The 16618-nt window shown below is 39.3% G+C and overlaps 1 protein-coding gene across 1 annotated transcript; it reads left to right on the top strand.

Moving 5' to 3' along the window:
* The first annotated feature begins 1351 nt into the window (after positions 1 to 1351).
* LOC113572736 (synapse differentiation-inducing gene protein 1) lies at positions 1352 to 16350 on the top strand. The gene is made up of 4 exons (XM_027002549.3): positions 1352 to 1845; positions 4623 to 5263; positions 8498 to 8635; positions 15367 to 16350. Exons 2-4 carry the CDS (start codon positions 4715 to 4717, stop codon positions 15523 to 15525), a joined length of 846 nt encoding a protein of 281 aa, XP_026858350.2. The 5' UTR covers positions 1352 to 1845; positions 4623 to 4714; the 3' UTR covers positions 15526 to 16350.
* Positions 16351 to 16618: the final 268 nt, after the last annotated feature.

The following is a 16618-nucleotide window of genomic DNA, read 5'->3' as shown; positions in this document are numbered from 1 at the left end:
CTTAGTACTTAAGGTGCTCAACTTGTAATCAGAAGGTTATCAGTTCTAGACCCACCACCAGTCAGCTGCCACTGTTGCTACCTGGGCAAGGCCTTTAACCCTCAATTGCTCAAGTTGTATTCAGACATAATTGTAAGTCTCTTTGGATAAAAGCACAATATAAATGTACAATAATAATATTATTACTATATATAATATATATTTATATTATATATTCATTATATATTATAAGTAAACAATCACCTAATAATGTGATCCCAGCACAAAATGTGCTCTGACACAAAAATCCCAATATGTACACGACACTGCAACACACATGCAACTAACGAAATTCTAATATACACAGTAAACATATATAAGATGACCTACTGTTCTTTGCTAGCCAGTATCACCGTGACTACAATACACCAAACAAGAAAGAAGCAATCTGACCAAATAGAATTTCTAAGAAGAAGCTGATATGTGAGAAACAAAATAAGGGCCTAATTGAAAGTGTGAAGGACTCAAGAGCCCAAAGAAATAATAAAGGCAGAGAGAAGATAAAGGACAGAGCAGACAGCTTTAGGATATGTTTGCTATTGTGATAAAGCACCTGTCTTTGCGCCGCATTACTTGAATTAACAAAAGAACAGCAGCTTCTGGGATCTCTGTGGATTTGTACAAAACACCTCTCATGCACACATTTAAGTTTTGCATGAAACATAATTACTGAATTTTCTCAAAGAAGTGCAATTTGTGATTCTTTATTATAACGATTTGGATTTGTTATTAATCCACGAAGATCAACTCCTGAAGAAGTAAAAAAGATTCAGGTCTGAAGAACAAAAGGGGTCTAATTGAACTGGGAACTGACGCATTTTGTATATTTCCACAGTGTTTATGATGTATTACAATTAGGGATAGATTTGGTTTTGGGGTGACGTCGGGCACAATGCTTATTTTTTTTATCCATCATAGACGTATAGTGCCTATTTAGAGTACTAATGTGTCTTTTACGCACACTTTCATAGCAGACTATTAAAAAAGAAAAGGTCTTATGTTGTTCGTTTACCTTCTGTCACTGGGTGGCAATATTGCGCTAGTTCAACCTACATTTGGTAGGCAACACCAAATCTGCAAAAGTTTTGTAAAAAAAAAAATAAAAAAAAATAAATATATATATATATATATATATATATATCTTCTAACAGGCCAATTGGTCAGATCAGATCAGCTACTAGTAACTCCTGATTAGCTTTACAACACAACGGTCTTTACATCTTGTAACTAGGCCACATCTGAAAAACTACAGAGAATAGGCTACATAGGGTTAACACTGAAAAAGCAGGCCCAATTCAGTTTAGATTTTAGTAGGCTACGGTTCCTATAACATAACGGTATGTTCTGTACTACTGTTCATGTAAAACTGCAAAATCTCTGGGACGTGCGTCCCAATGCGAATTAGTCTTTAGGACCAAGAGAGAAAGTGAGCGCACTGCTATAAAGACGGCAGATAACGTTCAAGTCACGTACATTCGTGTACGGAGATCCGACACCCACGAAACGTCCAAGAAATGCAGTAGGTGTGCATAGGTTCAGCCGTAGCCTAAACAAAACGAGTGTCAAAATGCAACATCCTCTACACCGTTTCCGCGCGAAAGGCGGATCGTTGTTATCTGGATGATTTTTCAACCCTTTCTTTGGTAAATTACTTTTTGAAGATACGGACAGCAAACCGGACACTGGACTTTCTAAGACCTCTAGAATTCGCATTGGGAGGGATATAAGACACAAAAATTGCGTGCAGCAGGGCATATGTTTGAACGTCATATCTACTGGGTTCATAGACTGCGTTCAGCTCCGAAGGTAAGTGCTTGTCTTACCAGTCAGATCACGAACTTGTACAGCAAATGAATGAATGCACCAGTATTACATAAATACATTCTAGCCTCATGTAGCCGGTTAGGTTTAGTTTGCCCAGAATGATTAAAATCATTGTATTAGTATTTGTGTTTGTTATGTATAAATTGGTAGCATTAGCTATTTTACGCGTGTTGCCCCGCTGGATTGTAGATTACCACGGTATGTCTGCGAAGATAATGACAGTATATCTCATTTCTCTTTCTATTTTTATTCCTGGAACACTGTAAAGTGCGGTACCATGGACAGCTCCTGTGGTAGCGCCAAAATTAGGATTTCATGACTTCTCACAGCATCTATCCCAGTGCTACCAATAAATTTGCTTTTTTCTTTTCTCTCTCTCTCTCTCTCTCTCTCTCTCTCTCTCTTATACTGAACATATATTTTGGGTTAACAAAATAGATACCAGGAAAATGAATGAATCTGAGTTTTCTGAAATGTACTGGTTTTGAAATGAACTAAAGTTTAGATTCAAATGGACTGGTTTTGGTGCTTTTTTAAAAACATTTTAAAAATTGTTTTATTTAAGTAAAATTTCAACATTTCAACATTAAAACATTATTCAAACAGGCTGTTGCATCTTCTTAGCATCTCGAGGTTATTGAATTAACTGCAAGAGATTAATAGTCACTGGTGGGGATATTTTAATACACAGGCAACAAGCACTAAAAATAATTAAAGTATCTGGTCCCATTTCGACCATAACAGATCATAACAATAAGCCTGTGTTGAAATTCCGACTGTGTAAAATCAGTGCTGATGAAGATTCAACACATCGTAAGCCAATGATTACACTATACTGCAGTTACTCATTTTCAGTGTCATACTAAATTATGATCTAACACTTCTGACAGGGCTTAGCTTCACGTGATTGTTCCATGTAATGGCTAATTCTTTTAATTAATTTAGGTGATTACAGTCTATGAACAGTTGCTGTTGGTGAATGTGTTCATTTAAAAAATGTGCCTATTTTATCAATCATTTTCCCCCCCCCCAACCTTATATGTATATAGGTATGTATTTTATATCAAGAGAATCAAAACTAACACTCAAGGACCTATTTTATGGGCCCTATTGTCAGTTTTACTGGCTCATTCTAAATTCCAACATCTCCTTTCCCAACACATTAATAACTTTTTTTCTGCAGAACAGGAAGCTGGAAAGTTGATTGCCATTACGCTGTGATCCAATCTCCAAATGTTTAGCTTTCCCCATAGTAAAAAAGCATCTAATTGGTCACACAGAAATTAACAAGAAGCTGAGGTCTGTTAATATGTTTATCAGGACCTGCAGAGGAAGACCCACAGCTGTGGACCTGATAAGGCATACATTTACAAGTGTTCTCAGGACTCAATCCAGTGGAGCTCTTACCACTGTTTTACTGAACTGGCATTTCTAGTTAATTATGGGACCCTGCACTCTTATTTGGGAAGCTGTAGACTCATGGTCAGCATCAAGAAAAATATTATTGTAGTATTGGGCTTCATCCTCAAGATTGCTATTAAATATATTTGTATCCTTTGTGATATGCCTCTATGCAAAATCCATTATGTGATGAAAAGTGCAGCTTTTCAAAACTAAAGATTTGGACGCACATTTTTACGGTGTACTGCATTCTTAATAAGGGATGTGTGCATTATGCATTAGGGACCTCAGCAATGACCATCTCTCATCTTGGATAAAGGGTTTTCCTGCTGAGATCAGCAGAAAAGTGTGTGTAAATTCCAGGGAGCTTGGCCATGCGCCTGCTGATGGTTTGGTGATGTTATGCCCAGAATCAGTGGCTCAGGGGTGCATGACAGTGTAGTCTGAGCAGCTAGCATTTACATAACTGGAAAACTATTCCTAGATCTCTATAAAAATTCTAAACAGGAAATGGAGGAGGCATGTCAGGCACCTACGTGATGACTAGGAGTGGGACATTCATTGCAATATTTTTGAGGGTTTGCTGATCTATTTTAAAAAGGTTGCCTATTAAAATATTTTTGGTGACTGTTTTGTTATTTTACAAAGCAAATAGTTTATCCTGTGAGGGAGACATTTTAGGTATCAGTTCTAGTTTTTCTTTTGAATGAGTTTCTTTTAAGGCATGGGAAAAATGCATCATAAGTCTGGATCTGGACCACCATCTGTTGCGTGTGCGTGGTATTACAACATGTGGGAAGTGCTAAACCATGCCATGATATGCTTCATAGAAACACAATAACTCATGTAATGCATGCAATCCTAAATTATTAGCATACTTATACATTCACATAGCATACTGTGAAAAACTTCCATTATTGAAATGTAATAATTATTATGTAGTCATCAGTCAGAGCTTCATAACTGGTGAGAATATGTTGGCAATATTTTTAAATACATGCATTTAGGTATAGATAATGGATCATTTTTCTTATCTCTTAATTTAAAGAATTTAAATTTAATTTAAACATTTTTAATAAAAACACAGTTAACAGAGCTAATGCAGTGTTTCCCATTACTCGGTGATTGAGAATTTGAAAATCAGATATTAAAGTCAAATTTTTGAGCATATTCCCTATTCTTTTGATAACGACCTAGTTTTCATAAAATAGCTGCCTTAAAGTGGAGGATGTACGTGGCAATGCAGCCCTCTCCGGATTGTGGCAGTGGTTTGTGATTAGATATGAATGGCTATGATAAACCTTTGTGAGTAAACGTGGAAATGGAAAGATATGACATCACATTTGTTTCTAATACAGGAAGGAAAGAGGCAATGGTTCCACCTCATGCCTCCTCAGCATCACTCCTGAGGCAAACCAGCAACAGGAGTATCATCATTCACTAGGCCAGGATGGAAGCTGGGCTCAGGGCAGGACTGTGGGCAGGAGAGGAGAAAGACCCTCCTGGTCAGCGGAAGCCATCGCCAATGGGAGACCCAGGCCCTGAGCATTACCAGCGCAACGGCCTCATCAACACTCACGGCATAGTGGTGGAGACCAAGGACGGCTTGGTACCTGTGTATTCTGCCCCACACTATCAGAGCCACATGGCAGTCAATCTCTCCCCCCAACAGGCGAGCCAGGATGGCAGTGGGTCTTGTGTTGGGGGGCACCACCCCCAGCTGCTCAACCCCAGTGCCCTGCCACAGGCGATGGACTCCTTCTTCAGGCCTAACCTCATCATGTACCCGGAAGGTCCGCTGAGAGCATGGGGGGAGTGCAGCGACTGCTGTGAGACCACCTTCATCGAGGACATGGCTCCAGCCTCATCTGCTGCTGCCGTCACTAAAGATGGGATCATGGTCGCTGACAGCAAGTTCCTGGACTTGTCTGTGGAGGATGCCAAGATTCACACTCTCTCCTATGATGTGGATGAAGATGATGAATTTCAAGAATTGGAGGTAAGAGTAGGACATTTATCATGCGTAGCATGAGGCAGTGCCAAGCATGTTAGTGGCTGCAGTACATATGCTTTCCAAAGCCCCACTATTTTTCCTGCTTTAAAATGCTATTTATCCTGTATGCAGGTATTTTATGCGAATTGTAGTTTATTGTTATTCATTTCACACTATCCAGTCATATGGAGCATGTTTCTCAAGTTCTTTCCACATGACTGGCTGTGAGTGTGTGAGTGTGTGTGTGTGTGTGTGTGTGTGTGTGTGTGTGTGTGTGTGTGTGTGTGTGTGTGCATTTAGTGGGGGGAAGTGCTTGTTGGAAGGCAGACAGGAGAGGGTGTGAGTGGAGTGGCAGTATGGACAGTCAGTCTCCTGCTGTGTGCCGCCTGGCTTCGCCACCTGTTCTGAGGTGACAGAGCAGTTGTGTGGATCCCTGTGATGCGACCATAATGTTGAGACAGGAGGAGAACATGCAGATGTGTTGGGGGGCCTAGTTAGTAGTCTTTTCATTTAAATCAAACAACCTCTGAGAAACCTTGAGCTGATGTCCAAAAAAGCAGCAAGAGAATCTTCATGTGAAGTTCTACCTAGTATAGACAGTCATACAGTCATAAAATAATTATACAATATTGAAATATTATAAGAAAAAAATTTGTAATTGTTCCTTTACTTTATATTGTGCCCATAATTAACACTTTTTAGTGCCTTTTTTGTATTGTAAAAATGGCTTTTACACAACTACATAGTATGAATGTGGGGCAAATAAAGTCTTATATAGTGAAATTTAATAATATAATATAATGCACATATATTGACATAACACTACCTACAACTGTCTATATATATATATATATATATATATATATATATATATATATATATATATATTTTTTTTTTTTTTTTTAATTCCTTTGAATTATGAGCTAGGGCTATCAGTTTTTTGCAAACATTTTCAAGAAAATCTAACCTTTAAATAAAACATCACCATGTACCCTTTGAAGAACTAAAGCCAGTGCACAACTGCCTTAGGCAACCAAAACTGTTTAGGTTTAACCAAGTAAATATGAAGGAGTATTCATGACTCATTGTTGCCTCAGTAAGACATACTGCACTTTGTCCTCCTGCTGAATGCACTACACTATTACAGACACAGAAAGTCGTTCATTATCCCTCCCAGTACTGATAAGCCCCTTGCACCATTCTAACTATATTAACCATTTAGGATGTGTTCAGACCTTCTGTTAAAACTATACTTTTGAAACTCATTTTGGTACCCAATTAGTAGAGCAGTTGACTTGCGTATTATGCAGCCACACTCTTCAGGTTGTTGTGGCCCCTCCCCTTTCCACGCCTTCCACCATGTGACATGCAGTGCTGAATACGTTGTAATGGTTAGCCCGCCAGAGAATGCAGTTTATAAATGAGAGGTCTGAGAACGCATGCAGAGGTTGTTCAGTGCTGCTGGACCTCGGTGAGGAAATCATTCTGATGATCATTTTTTGTTTTTTTTACCTGCTTATACATAGACAAATCACGATAGAACTCCAATTTGATAATTGGAAACAAACACCAAAATTCTTTTGTGGGAATTGGCTTCATATTAGGAATAAATGAACAATATTGTTGGTTGGAAAATGTGCCATGTGTTTTGTACTTTGGAATTTATGTTGCATGAGTCAATCCAAAATGAGGTGTCAGTATGAAAGGCAATGGATTAGTGTGTTAGGGTTAATTTAGACTGGCTTTGCAAACCTGTTGCTGTAATGAAGCAAATATACATCATACCTATATAACAGAAGCCCCTGTTCCTTAGCATTCTAATGATGAATATGTTTTATTAAATATTTTATCAGTTGCTATTGGCGGTTACATTTTATCTCATTTGGGGTGCAGACTAGTTGACATTGCTGTCCATGAATATGCATCACACTGAATTTCAGAAATTCATCAAATGCAATAAGCTTAAGGGTCTTACATTCTGAATGAAGAGGATGAAAATGCATTACATTTTTAACTATGTACATATGATTTGTTTATCTTTGATCTGCTGTTTCACTGATGCATGTTCCATTATCTTTTTGCGTGCAAGTGTGTGTGTGTATGTGTATGTAGGTGTACAATCCCCCACACCGTTACTAGTCTTCAGTCTTTCTATCTCCACAACACCTACACTATTGCAACTGAGTTTCCATAACACATTTTAGAGGGACAGAGTGTATTAAAACTAAAAGATTTATGTTGCCATGACACACGAGGCTCCGAATCATTGCAATGGGGTGTTTTATAAGAGAGGGAGAGACTGCAAAATGGAATCACATGACAAAGGGAGAGAGTGAGAGAAAAAACATTGTTCATCAAGTGTGGTGCAGTATGTCCCTATCCATGACCATATTCAGAAGAGCATGCTGGTGCAAACTTATGGCAAGAGATGTGTATTGTCCCTCTGCACACCCACAATAAAGGGAAAATAACACTATAACAAAATAAAACACTTCACAGATCCATGACCTATACAACAATACTCTCTCACCAAAACACATGGTTTGCAAATATGTGACATAATCATTAAATCTGCTGTCTTTCTCTATGAACAAAAGGCACGATGTGTTGTTTGTTTGATCAGTTTGTCATCAACACCAGGTATAATCCTTCCTGTTTGGTCCATCTGCATGACATATTCAGTTTTCGTTAACCTTCAGCACTCTAATATTGTATGCAAATGTCTGATATTGCTGACTGTGTTATCTTTATATCAAGACCATTTCAGGATGTTTAGTGACAGTAATTCTCAAAGTAGATTACACTCATATTCAAAAATAGATTATCTTTCCCTTTCTCCAGAACCATACTTTTCAATTAGGCTGGCACCCACTGCCATTTGAATGGCAAATCATGCTATTGTTCTGGAGGAGTAATATATCACATGGGAATTTTATATACTTCAGGCAATAACACAAATTGCACTATAGCATAAACATATCTTGAAATATGGGAGGCACAAACGTGTTGTTCACCATGGTGACCAATTCAAAACATGTCAATGGGAAACTTCAGAAATAGAATAGATAACAGACACTAGAGGTCATATTGCCAAATAGGCTGTCCTTCTGAACTGGCTGGGTCTTTCCCTTGGTTTGGAAAGACGAGGCTGGAACTCATTGTAGAAAGATTGTAGTTTGCCCTCCATACCTTGTCTGATTCGCTTAGCATTTAGAGTTTCCTTCAAATGTCTTTCCGCAGAGTGAGTACTCGAGCGACTCAGAGAGCGAGGACAACTTCCTCACGATGCCCCCGCGCGACCACCTGGGCCTGAGCGTCTTTTCCATGTTGTGCTGCTTCTGGCCCCTTGGCATTGCAGCCTTCTACCTGTCACATGAGGTAACGAGCCGTCATCCACCCAGCTCCTTATCAATTTCCATCGCCTCCCGATGCTGAATTCGTCCGGCCTCGGGTGGCTGCTATATGCTATGTTAACAAAATTGTCAAGATTCCTGTACAAGGTAACTGTGTTTTGTTTTAAATCGGAGATGTGTAGGGCAAAGATGAAATCCTTTGAGAACTCGCACTCCCGTGTAAAGGCATGGAGATAAACGCATACATCGCGGTGCCTATTTTGTGAACCTAGCTCCACACTGAGCCGATGAGTATATTGGAGATAACGGAACGTAGCAATGATTCAGTGCGTCATCAGTGCCACATTCCTAAACACCGCCGACCACGAGAAGTGAGAGGCCATTAGAAGTCTTGGGAATTTCAGAGTCCCATTACTGTGCAACAAGGGATGGTTGCCTCATGATACTTTAGGTCCAGCGTGAAATTACAGAAACTCTACCAAGAGAGTTACACCATCCAGCGGAGAAGTGTCAATGCCAGTGGTACCTAGAGAATTGCGTTTCACGCAGCTTCTTCATTTTATAGATGGTGATACTGCTTTTAAAATGCTTGTAAAACAGATGAATCATAAATATATTATTATTTCAACCCATTCGGAACTGTAAAGTACGCATTTGTGACTTTGGTACATTGGCCAGTCATTGATTCTTCGTTAAATGCTGATGTTAGAAGCAGCTAACAGACCACTACACTTCTCTCTCCTTCTCTTTCTTTCTCTCTCCCTCTGCTCTTTGTCATTCTGCGCATCACGACTCAACACCTACAGCTCTGTAATTCTCCAACTGAAAGGAGAAAAAAGTCCTCCCAGCCTGGCACTGGCAACTAAGCCCACGCCAAAATCAATTCCCAAAAAACCCACTACAAAGTCTCACGTCAAAATCAATTTTGTAAAACCCCACCAAAACAAAGCATCACAGTTATTAAAAAAAAAAACAACCTCAAAAAAACAAAACTGTCCTGAAATTGGAACTAGCTCCTGAGTCATTCAGTAAGGGCTTAGAAGACTCTCAGTCCCTATTCTCAAGATACATGTTTCTGCCCAATACTGTACTTGAATTCATACATACATAAATTTGACAGCCACAATTAAGGATGGGTGCTGTTTACCCATTCTAATACAAGCTTTTTACTGAACATTGAAAAAAAGATATTTAATTTAATCTAAATCAAAGAGAACAGATTTAATAAATGAAAGTTGGTTTAAGCGTGCTTAAATCTTGTTCACCTTGTGTCATAGTTGAGTATTGAAGGTGAACTCTTATCAGGATTGATTGACCTCAAGGTTTTGGTAGAATGTGAGGTGTAGAAAGCTACTTTATGGTTGCTTAACAACCCTGCTGTCAAAGGGGGGGACCTCAAACAGACTTCAAAATGAGAGGCACTTTAGGCCACAGCTTTCAGCTTGATTTCAGTGTATCAACACAGACTTCAAAGGTCCTGCAGCTTATAACTGGTTTCTTTTTTTCACCAAACAATCCATAGAAAACAGATCATAATGACACAGAAGCACCTCGTATTGGGGGGCACTGTGACACGAGATGTCTGTCTGTCTTTATGACCCCCTGCTGTCCTGACTCAAAACAGGATTTCAAGAGTGCCATTATAAACTAAATTGTTTTGGGCTTTTTTCAGCTTTCCCTCTCCAGGCTGAGCGTATTTCTGAACTGCCAAACAGTGCAACCTCAGGGGACTGTCCAGTAATTGCAACAAAATACCAACATTTCCAGCATTACTTTGTTAGCCCACCTGCATGTTTTCTTTATGTGTGACAAACGTATGTATTCAAGGTGAGATTTAATATTCTATGGCACTAGTGACAGCTGGTCTTCCGAAAGTGTTTTCCCCCGTTAGATTCTTGGCCTTATCTCTGAGTTTTAGGCAAACTTCAAGAATTGAAACAGTTCAGCAGTTCATTACTCATGAGCCCTGACTAGAGCAGTGTGGAGTTAAAATGCCATGTATTATGCATTCAGCCCTGTCACAGTGCTTTTCATCTTTTATCTGGGTTGGCCAAGAAGGAAATAGATGGGCAATTCTGTGAAACCCATTCACCTATATATAAAAAAAAACAGGACTTTTTTTTATGAATGGACCAGGATCAATGTTCTGTGAGAGAGGGCAGAGGTAAACAGCTTGCAACAAATCCTTTTCATCACCACCTCTAAGAATGGCAACATATTTTGACTGTTGAAGCCAACTGTAGCCAAGTGAGATATATATACACACACACACACACACACACACACACACACACACACATATGCGTGTCTTTGCAGTAATCCTCAAGCCATTACTCAGTTGGGGAGAAAGAGGCCTTACAAATACTGTTTCCTGTTTTAAAGTCCTGAAACTGACCTGCAACAGTCTGTTTCCACTAAGCCTGTGTGCATAATCTGATTTGTTACTTATAGAGTGCATTCTAACACAAATGGGGCAAGCTCTTTATGTAATATTTTGTCTCAGAGGAGAGCATGTGTGGGCCACTTAAGGCATTATCTCAGAATAAATATGTTCCAAGGACAATGGATGGACACATTTGACAAAGCAGGTTTTACTTATATAAAATATGTATATATGTATATATACAGGCTTTAGTGGGTGTTTCTCATGTTCTTATTCAGTCAGCAGAGATTCACACTTGTATTTCTTTATGCATTCTGTATCTCTTGAAAATCATGTTAGTGTATTGTGTAGTATTGTGTGCATTTCAGTACTATATCATTAAACTAATGCTTAGTCTTGAAGGTGTACTAAAGAATAACCCAACAGCTTGATGGAGCCGTGAAATGCATTTTGCCATTTTCAAGCAAAATCATGTTTACTTTAATTTATCTTTCCCTTGTATCTTCAACTTCACCACTGCACAGTTGTTATTAGGTTTGCTTTGATTTGATATTATTAAGCAGGCATAATGTGAAGACATAAAGCTTAAATTTCCTGTTTGGGCAGAACAATAGTATTGTTAATCATGTTTGCCTTGTAAATGTCTTTATTAGCAGATGGTGAAAAAAAATGTTTTTTTAAAGACAATCACAATTCATAGGCCATCGTGCAGCTTGGGTTTCTTTAACTGAATGCTAAGAAAAGGCCATTTAGAACAGTGTTATATACATTGCTGCACAATTCAAAAAATGTAAAATTCATTATAAAGTCTCACCCTTAGCCTAGCCTAGGTTTGCCTGAGGCATTCATTTGTATTTTTGAAAGAGACAAATCATCCTTTTGGTGTAAACCACATAACAGGCTATGCATACAGACATAGTTACATATCTTTGCCACTAATGCTTCTGACATACTTCCTTATTTGTTTTGTTGTATTTGACAGTATATTTATAGCAGTACCGACCTATTACTTGACAGGCATGCAGGCTTCGTCGTGCTTAAATATTCTGAATGAAATGTCACCATAAATCAGTGAACCGTGAAGCTGAATCAGTGAAACTGTAGTTTTGTATACAGTACCTCTATAAAACTTGTACAAAGTGTGTGCGTGCGGATAGAACGCTTATGAGTTGGGCTTGCTTTATTGCCTGGCCTTAATGTTCCTGTCATAGTATATTAACTCACCTACGGGTTGCTTTTGGAAGGTGAGAGGGGATTGCACTGTGTGTACGTCCCTCATTAGTGGAGACATATTTGATGTTCATCATAACATGCTAATGTTGCTTTGGTTTAAAGCCATGTTACCCTTATGGCAAAATTTCAGCAGCAACAGTTCAAAAGAGAAGAGAATAATGTATGGAAATAAACCTCCATACAGAGAGCAAAATTCCATTTTCTCTCTTCACAAGGAAGGCAACAATTCCATTTTACCTTTACGGAGATGATTCCTTTTATTTAGCTGGATCTCCCAGGCTGTCACCTCCAAGCTCACATGGAAGAATTACTGTCAGTTTTTGTTAAAAGTAGAGATGGTTTAACATTTGCCTCAGAATGGTGCAGCGCAGAGTAAATCTCAGGTTCTGCATGCAGAACACTCTTCTATGGCCAGGTTGGGGAGGATGAGACAAATAAATTATACAATCACTGCTTTTGAATTTTACATCTACATATAATTAGGTTTCAGTCATAAATCTTCTTCATAGCTGTGAAAGGCCTGAAAGGCAGAGATGTTGGTATATAAATTCATTTCTCCTGATAGTTGCTGCCCTGGTCAGGAATAGTTGCCTATGAAACCATCAAGCAATCGTGGTCCCGGAGTGCATTATGTCATGTTTCCAAAGAGTCAGGAACGTTTGAGCGATATGCCAGGAAAGTAAATCGATCACAGAGCTGGATATAACGACTTGCTGGCTTGCCTCTTGGGTTCCAGAGCTACAATTTATGCCTCGGCAGGAAGCATTACACCAATCTTGTTGACTAGGTTTGTATTGCAGGGCTACAGGGGAAGGTCTTTGAGGGAGGAGTGTACCAACAAGGCTTTTGAGCTGGCCGTTGGACTGTTTGCTTTTTAAACAATGTATCACAATAATATCACTGAGAGTTTTATTCAATCAGCTCCTTGGTAATGGAAAGGATGGCTTCTGCCACCCAGATGCTGTTCGAGTGAAAAATAAAGATACATTAGTCTAAAGAGCAGTAGGCTCTGGTATGCACATCAAAGGACCGAAGACTTTGATTTATTAAAATGGCAACCTGGTCATTTGTTTTATTTTAATCTCATTGTTTTAACATGCCAAAACAAAATTAATGTTGAATGACTATTAGCCTCAAACTAATTTTGAAATGGCATCACGTAAACTTGCTGCCTATTCTACCTCAGTAACATAAAGATGTGACCATGAGCCTAAAATCACACTTGCACTGTTTACGCCTGACATGCAGTTCACTGGAGCTCTGTGACCTTGGCTGCAGCTTGCACATTCTCATCACCTACATAACTCTGCATAACTCTGTGTGGGTGAAACAGATTGCATTTTCGAAATGAATTAATTACAAAGCACACACAGAAAAACCACATCCTCCCCCAACTGAGATCACCTTCGGATTTGGTCGGCTATTAGTGTGACAGCTGGTGCCAGACAAATTGGATCTTGTAGCAGAAGCTATGTTTTAAAAATGAGGCTTCAGATATATGTAAATCATCGACATGTAACCATGTGCACTTTCATAATGACTCATAATATATTTCATAATAATAAATGTTTTTTGTAGACCCATGAAGCTGTTAGTATACTTAGTAATTAATTATGTTTTGTTTTACTCAGATACATTTGGAGCTTGTGTTTACTACTGTAAGACTGTAATTTCCTTTGGGATGAATAAAGTTTTTTAATCTATGTTCATGCATAGTGTTGCTAAACCGCAGGTCATCCTGCGCTTTAATTGCTTCTACTGCATGACCCTTATCCTCTTTGTAAACATAGTATGTGCACCATTACACACTGCTTTTTCACTGGGGATTCTGTTCACTGTGGTCACTTCTCTGTGAACCACATGGAGAATGCATGAACGCATGAGCATTTCAGTCGCCCTGTCACGGGTCGCTGTCACGCCAGCGTGCCTGACCAGGGCCCTGGGGCTGGGGATTTGTTTAGTGTGAGTCAGTTATTATCTTTAGGAGTGTGGAGTTGACTTTTCCTTTTCTTCTCTTCCATTTTTCTTTCTGCTTTTTTCTCTGATTCCCTACTCCTCTGCAATGAGCTCTGCAATATACCTTCAGTCGCAAAGTGAAAATTGGGCTGCCTTGACAAAGCGTGAAAATTGTGTGCGTGCGTGTGTGTGTGTGTGAGAGAGAGAGAGAGAGAGAGAGAGAGAGAGAGAGAGAGAGAGAGAGAGAGGGAGAGAGAGAGAGAGAGAGAGGGAGAGAGAGAGGGAGAGAGAGAGAGAGAGAGAGAGAGAGAGAGAGAGAGAGAGAGAGAGAGAGAATGAGGGGGAAACTGAAACAGAGAATGTGTGTGTTTTAACCTCCTTTTAGCCAGGCTTTCCAGTTGGAATGAAAGCACATAGTAATAATTCTAAAACACAAACATAACATGTTTTACTTATAGTTAACAGACAGTTGAAAGTGGTGATGGGGCAAGAGCTCAAAAATCATAGGATTTCTTTTCGCGATCCTCTTGTGTCTATTTCTCTCAGGTCTGTGATCTTGGCTTTCCATGCCTGCAGTAATAAGATTTGGATGAAGCAGCTACGTTGGGTTTTCATAATATGATTTGATGATGGATGAATGTCATCAGGTTATGCTTACTATGCTGTGGCCTGTTTGATGGCTGGTTGCTCGGGTAAAGATGTAAGCCAAAAGGCAGCAGGCAGGCAGCCTGGCTATTCTCTTGTTGTTATGTAAGAGATCATATAAATAGAAAGAGGAGAAAAATTGGAGAGGTCAAAAAGAGACATTTGTCACTGAGGAAGAGAAACAACATGACAGCAGGGTGTACGTTTAGAACAGGCAGAGACATAAATGAATTCATCAGAAAAAAAGGCCTTAATCTTCAAAGCCTTATAAACCCTTAGGAGAGAACAGAACCATGGCTGTCTAATTATTTATGCAGCCACACTTCACCAGATCCCTCTGTCAGTCAGCTGCTGGAGAGGGCCAATTAATAATTTCACCTGTTTTCTCTTTTTCCTCACTCCCTCAACATCTTTTTTTTTTTTTTACCCTTCTTTTACTCTAATAATATTCTATGCATGCTTGTTTCCTCTTTCTATTCTACCTGGGCATCTACTGATGCATTTCTCTGTTTCCTGTCTATGTTTCTCTGTCCCAACAGACGACTAAAGCAGTGAAGAAAGGGGACTTTCACCAGGCCAGCTCCAGTTCCAGACGAGCTCTCTTCCTGGCTGTGCTGTCCATCACCATTGGGACTGGCATTTATGTGGGCGTGGCCGTGGCCCTTATCGCATACCTCTCCAAGAAAAACCACTGGTAGCCTCGCCCCACCTCCAATCTCTTGGAAGACTGGCCATCAATGTGGATTTACTCTGAGAGCCACTGGAACTGATTAACAATTGACACACTTGACTCCAGCACTTTTATGAATCACATGAAATCACTGAATGGATGCTCATTTGTTAAACATAGTGATTGTTTTGCAGTGTGAAATTATGACTTGTTTTTTGGTACTTACTGTTCATACAGTAGAGAGACTGCACCGAGAGACTATAGAAACCGACACTTTAACATGTATTAATGAGTTGAGGACATCAGTTTAGCTGGTCTTGAGCAGTCCCAAACACTGTACAGTAATCATTGTGCTAATTTAACCCTTTGAACCTTTGGTGTTTTTCTTTTCTTTTGGCCGGTGATGCCGGGGTTTGAGAAACACAGTCTATTTGAGATGCCACAGTGCTTTGAAGTCTTTTTAACAAGAGCTACAATAATATCTTGTGGATTCTATACCACAAGAAGGGGCTTTTTCAAGACACTTTTAAAAAAAATTCAAAGATAAAATGGACACAAAGCCATAAGTGGTCTGTAAGACACTGGATGTCAACTCTTCTGGTCTTGCAGTAGCCTTTTGATCTGAGCGGGCATGTAGATATTTGTAAACCATTCAGTGCTGATGAATCTTCAGTCCTCTGATACCAGGCCCCATGCTTTCAGCTTCAACATGATAAATGATGATTCAGTAGCTGCTTCCACTCTAAGGGTTACATTGTAAATGAGCTCCACCATTTTAGAGATTCCAGCCATCACTTTCCAATTAAATGTAATCGTTTCATTCAAATCTAGTTGTGATCTATGTGACCTTTCTTATGACAAGCTTGATTTTGTACAGCTCAGTGGACTCTTGCACCAAAAAAAAACAGGAGATTAAAGTGAGATATCAATTTTCAGATAAAATGCACAACAGTCTTATATCCAGAAAGGAAACACAAAAACACAGAAATGAATTCAGCTGATATATGTGAGCAGTATGATGTATGTGCCTCTTGCACATACGGTACTGGTTAGCTAGGGAAATCCCAGTCAATTACTATTATTCTGTGCTGTGTGGAGATACATTTTAGAAATACTAGACA

Source organism: Electrophorus electricus, unplaced genomic scaffold (genome assembly GCF_041902795.1).
Source record: "Electrophorus electricus isolate QZ-2024a unplaced genomic scaffold, ASM4190279v1 Scaffold298, whole genome shotgun sequence".
Classification (NCBI taxonomy): domain Eukaryota; kingdom Metazoa; phylum Chordata; class Actinopteri; order Gymnotiformes; family Gymnotidae; genus Electrophorus; species Electrophorus electricus.
Note: the sequence above shows the minus strand (reverse complement) of the source record. Positions and strands in the feature narration are given on the sequence as shown.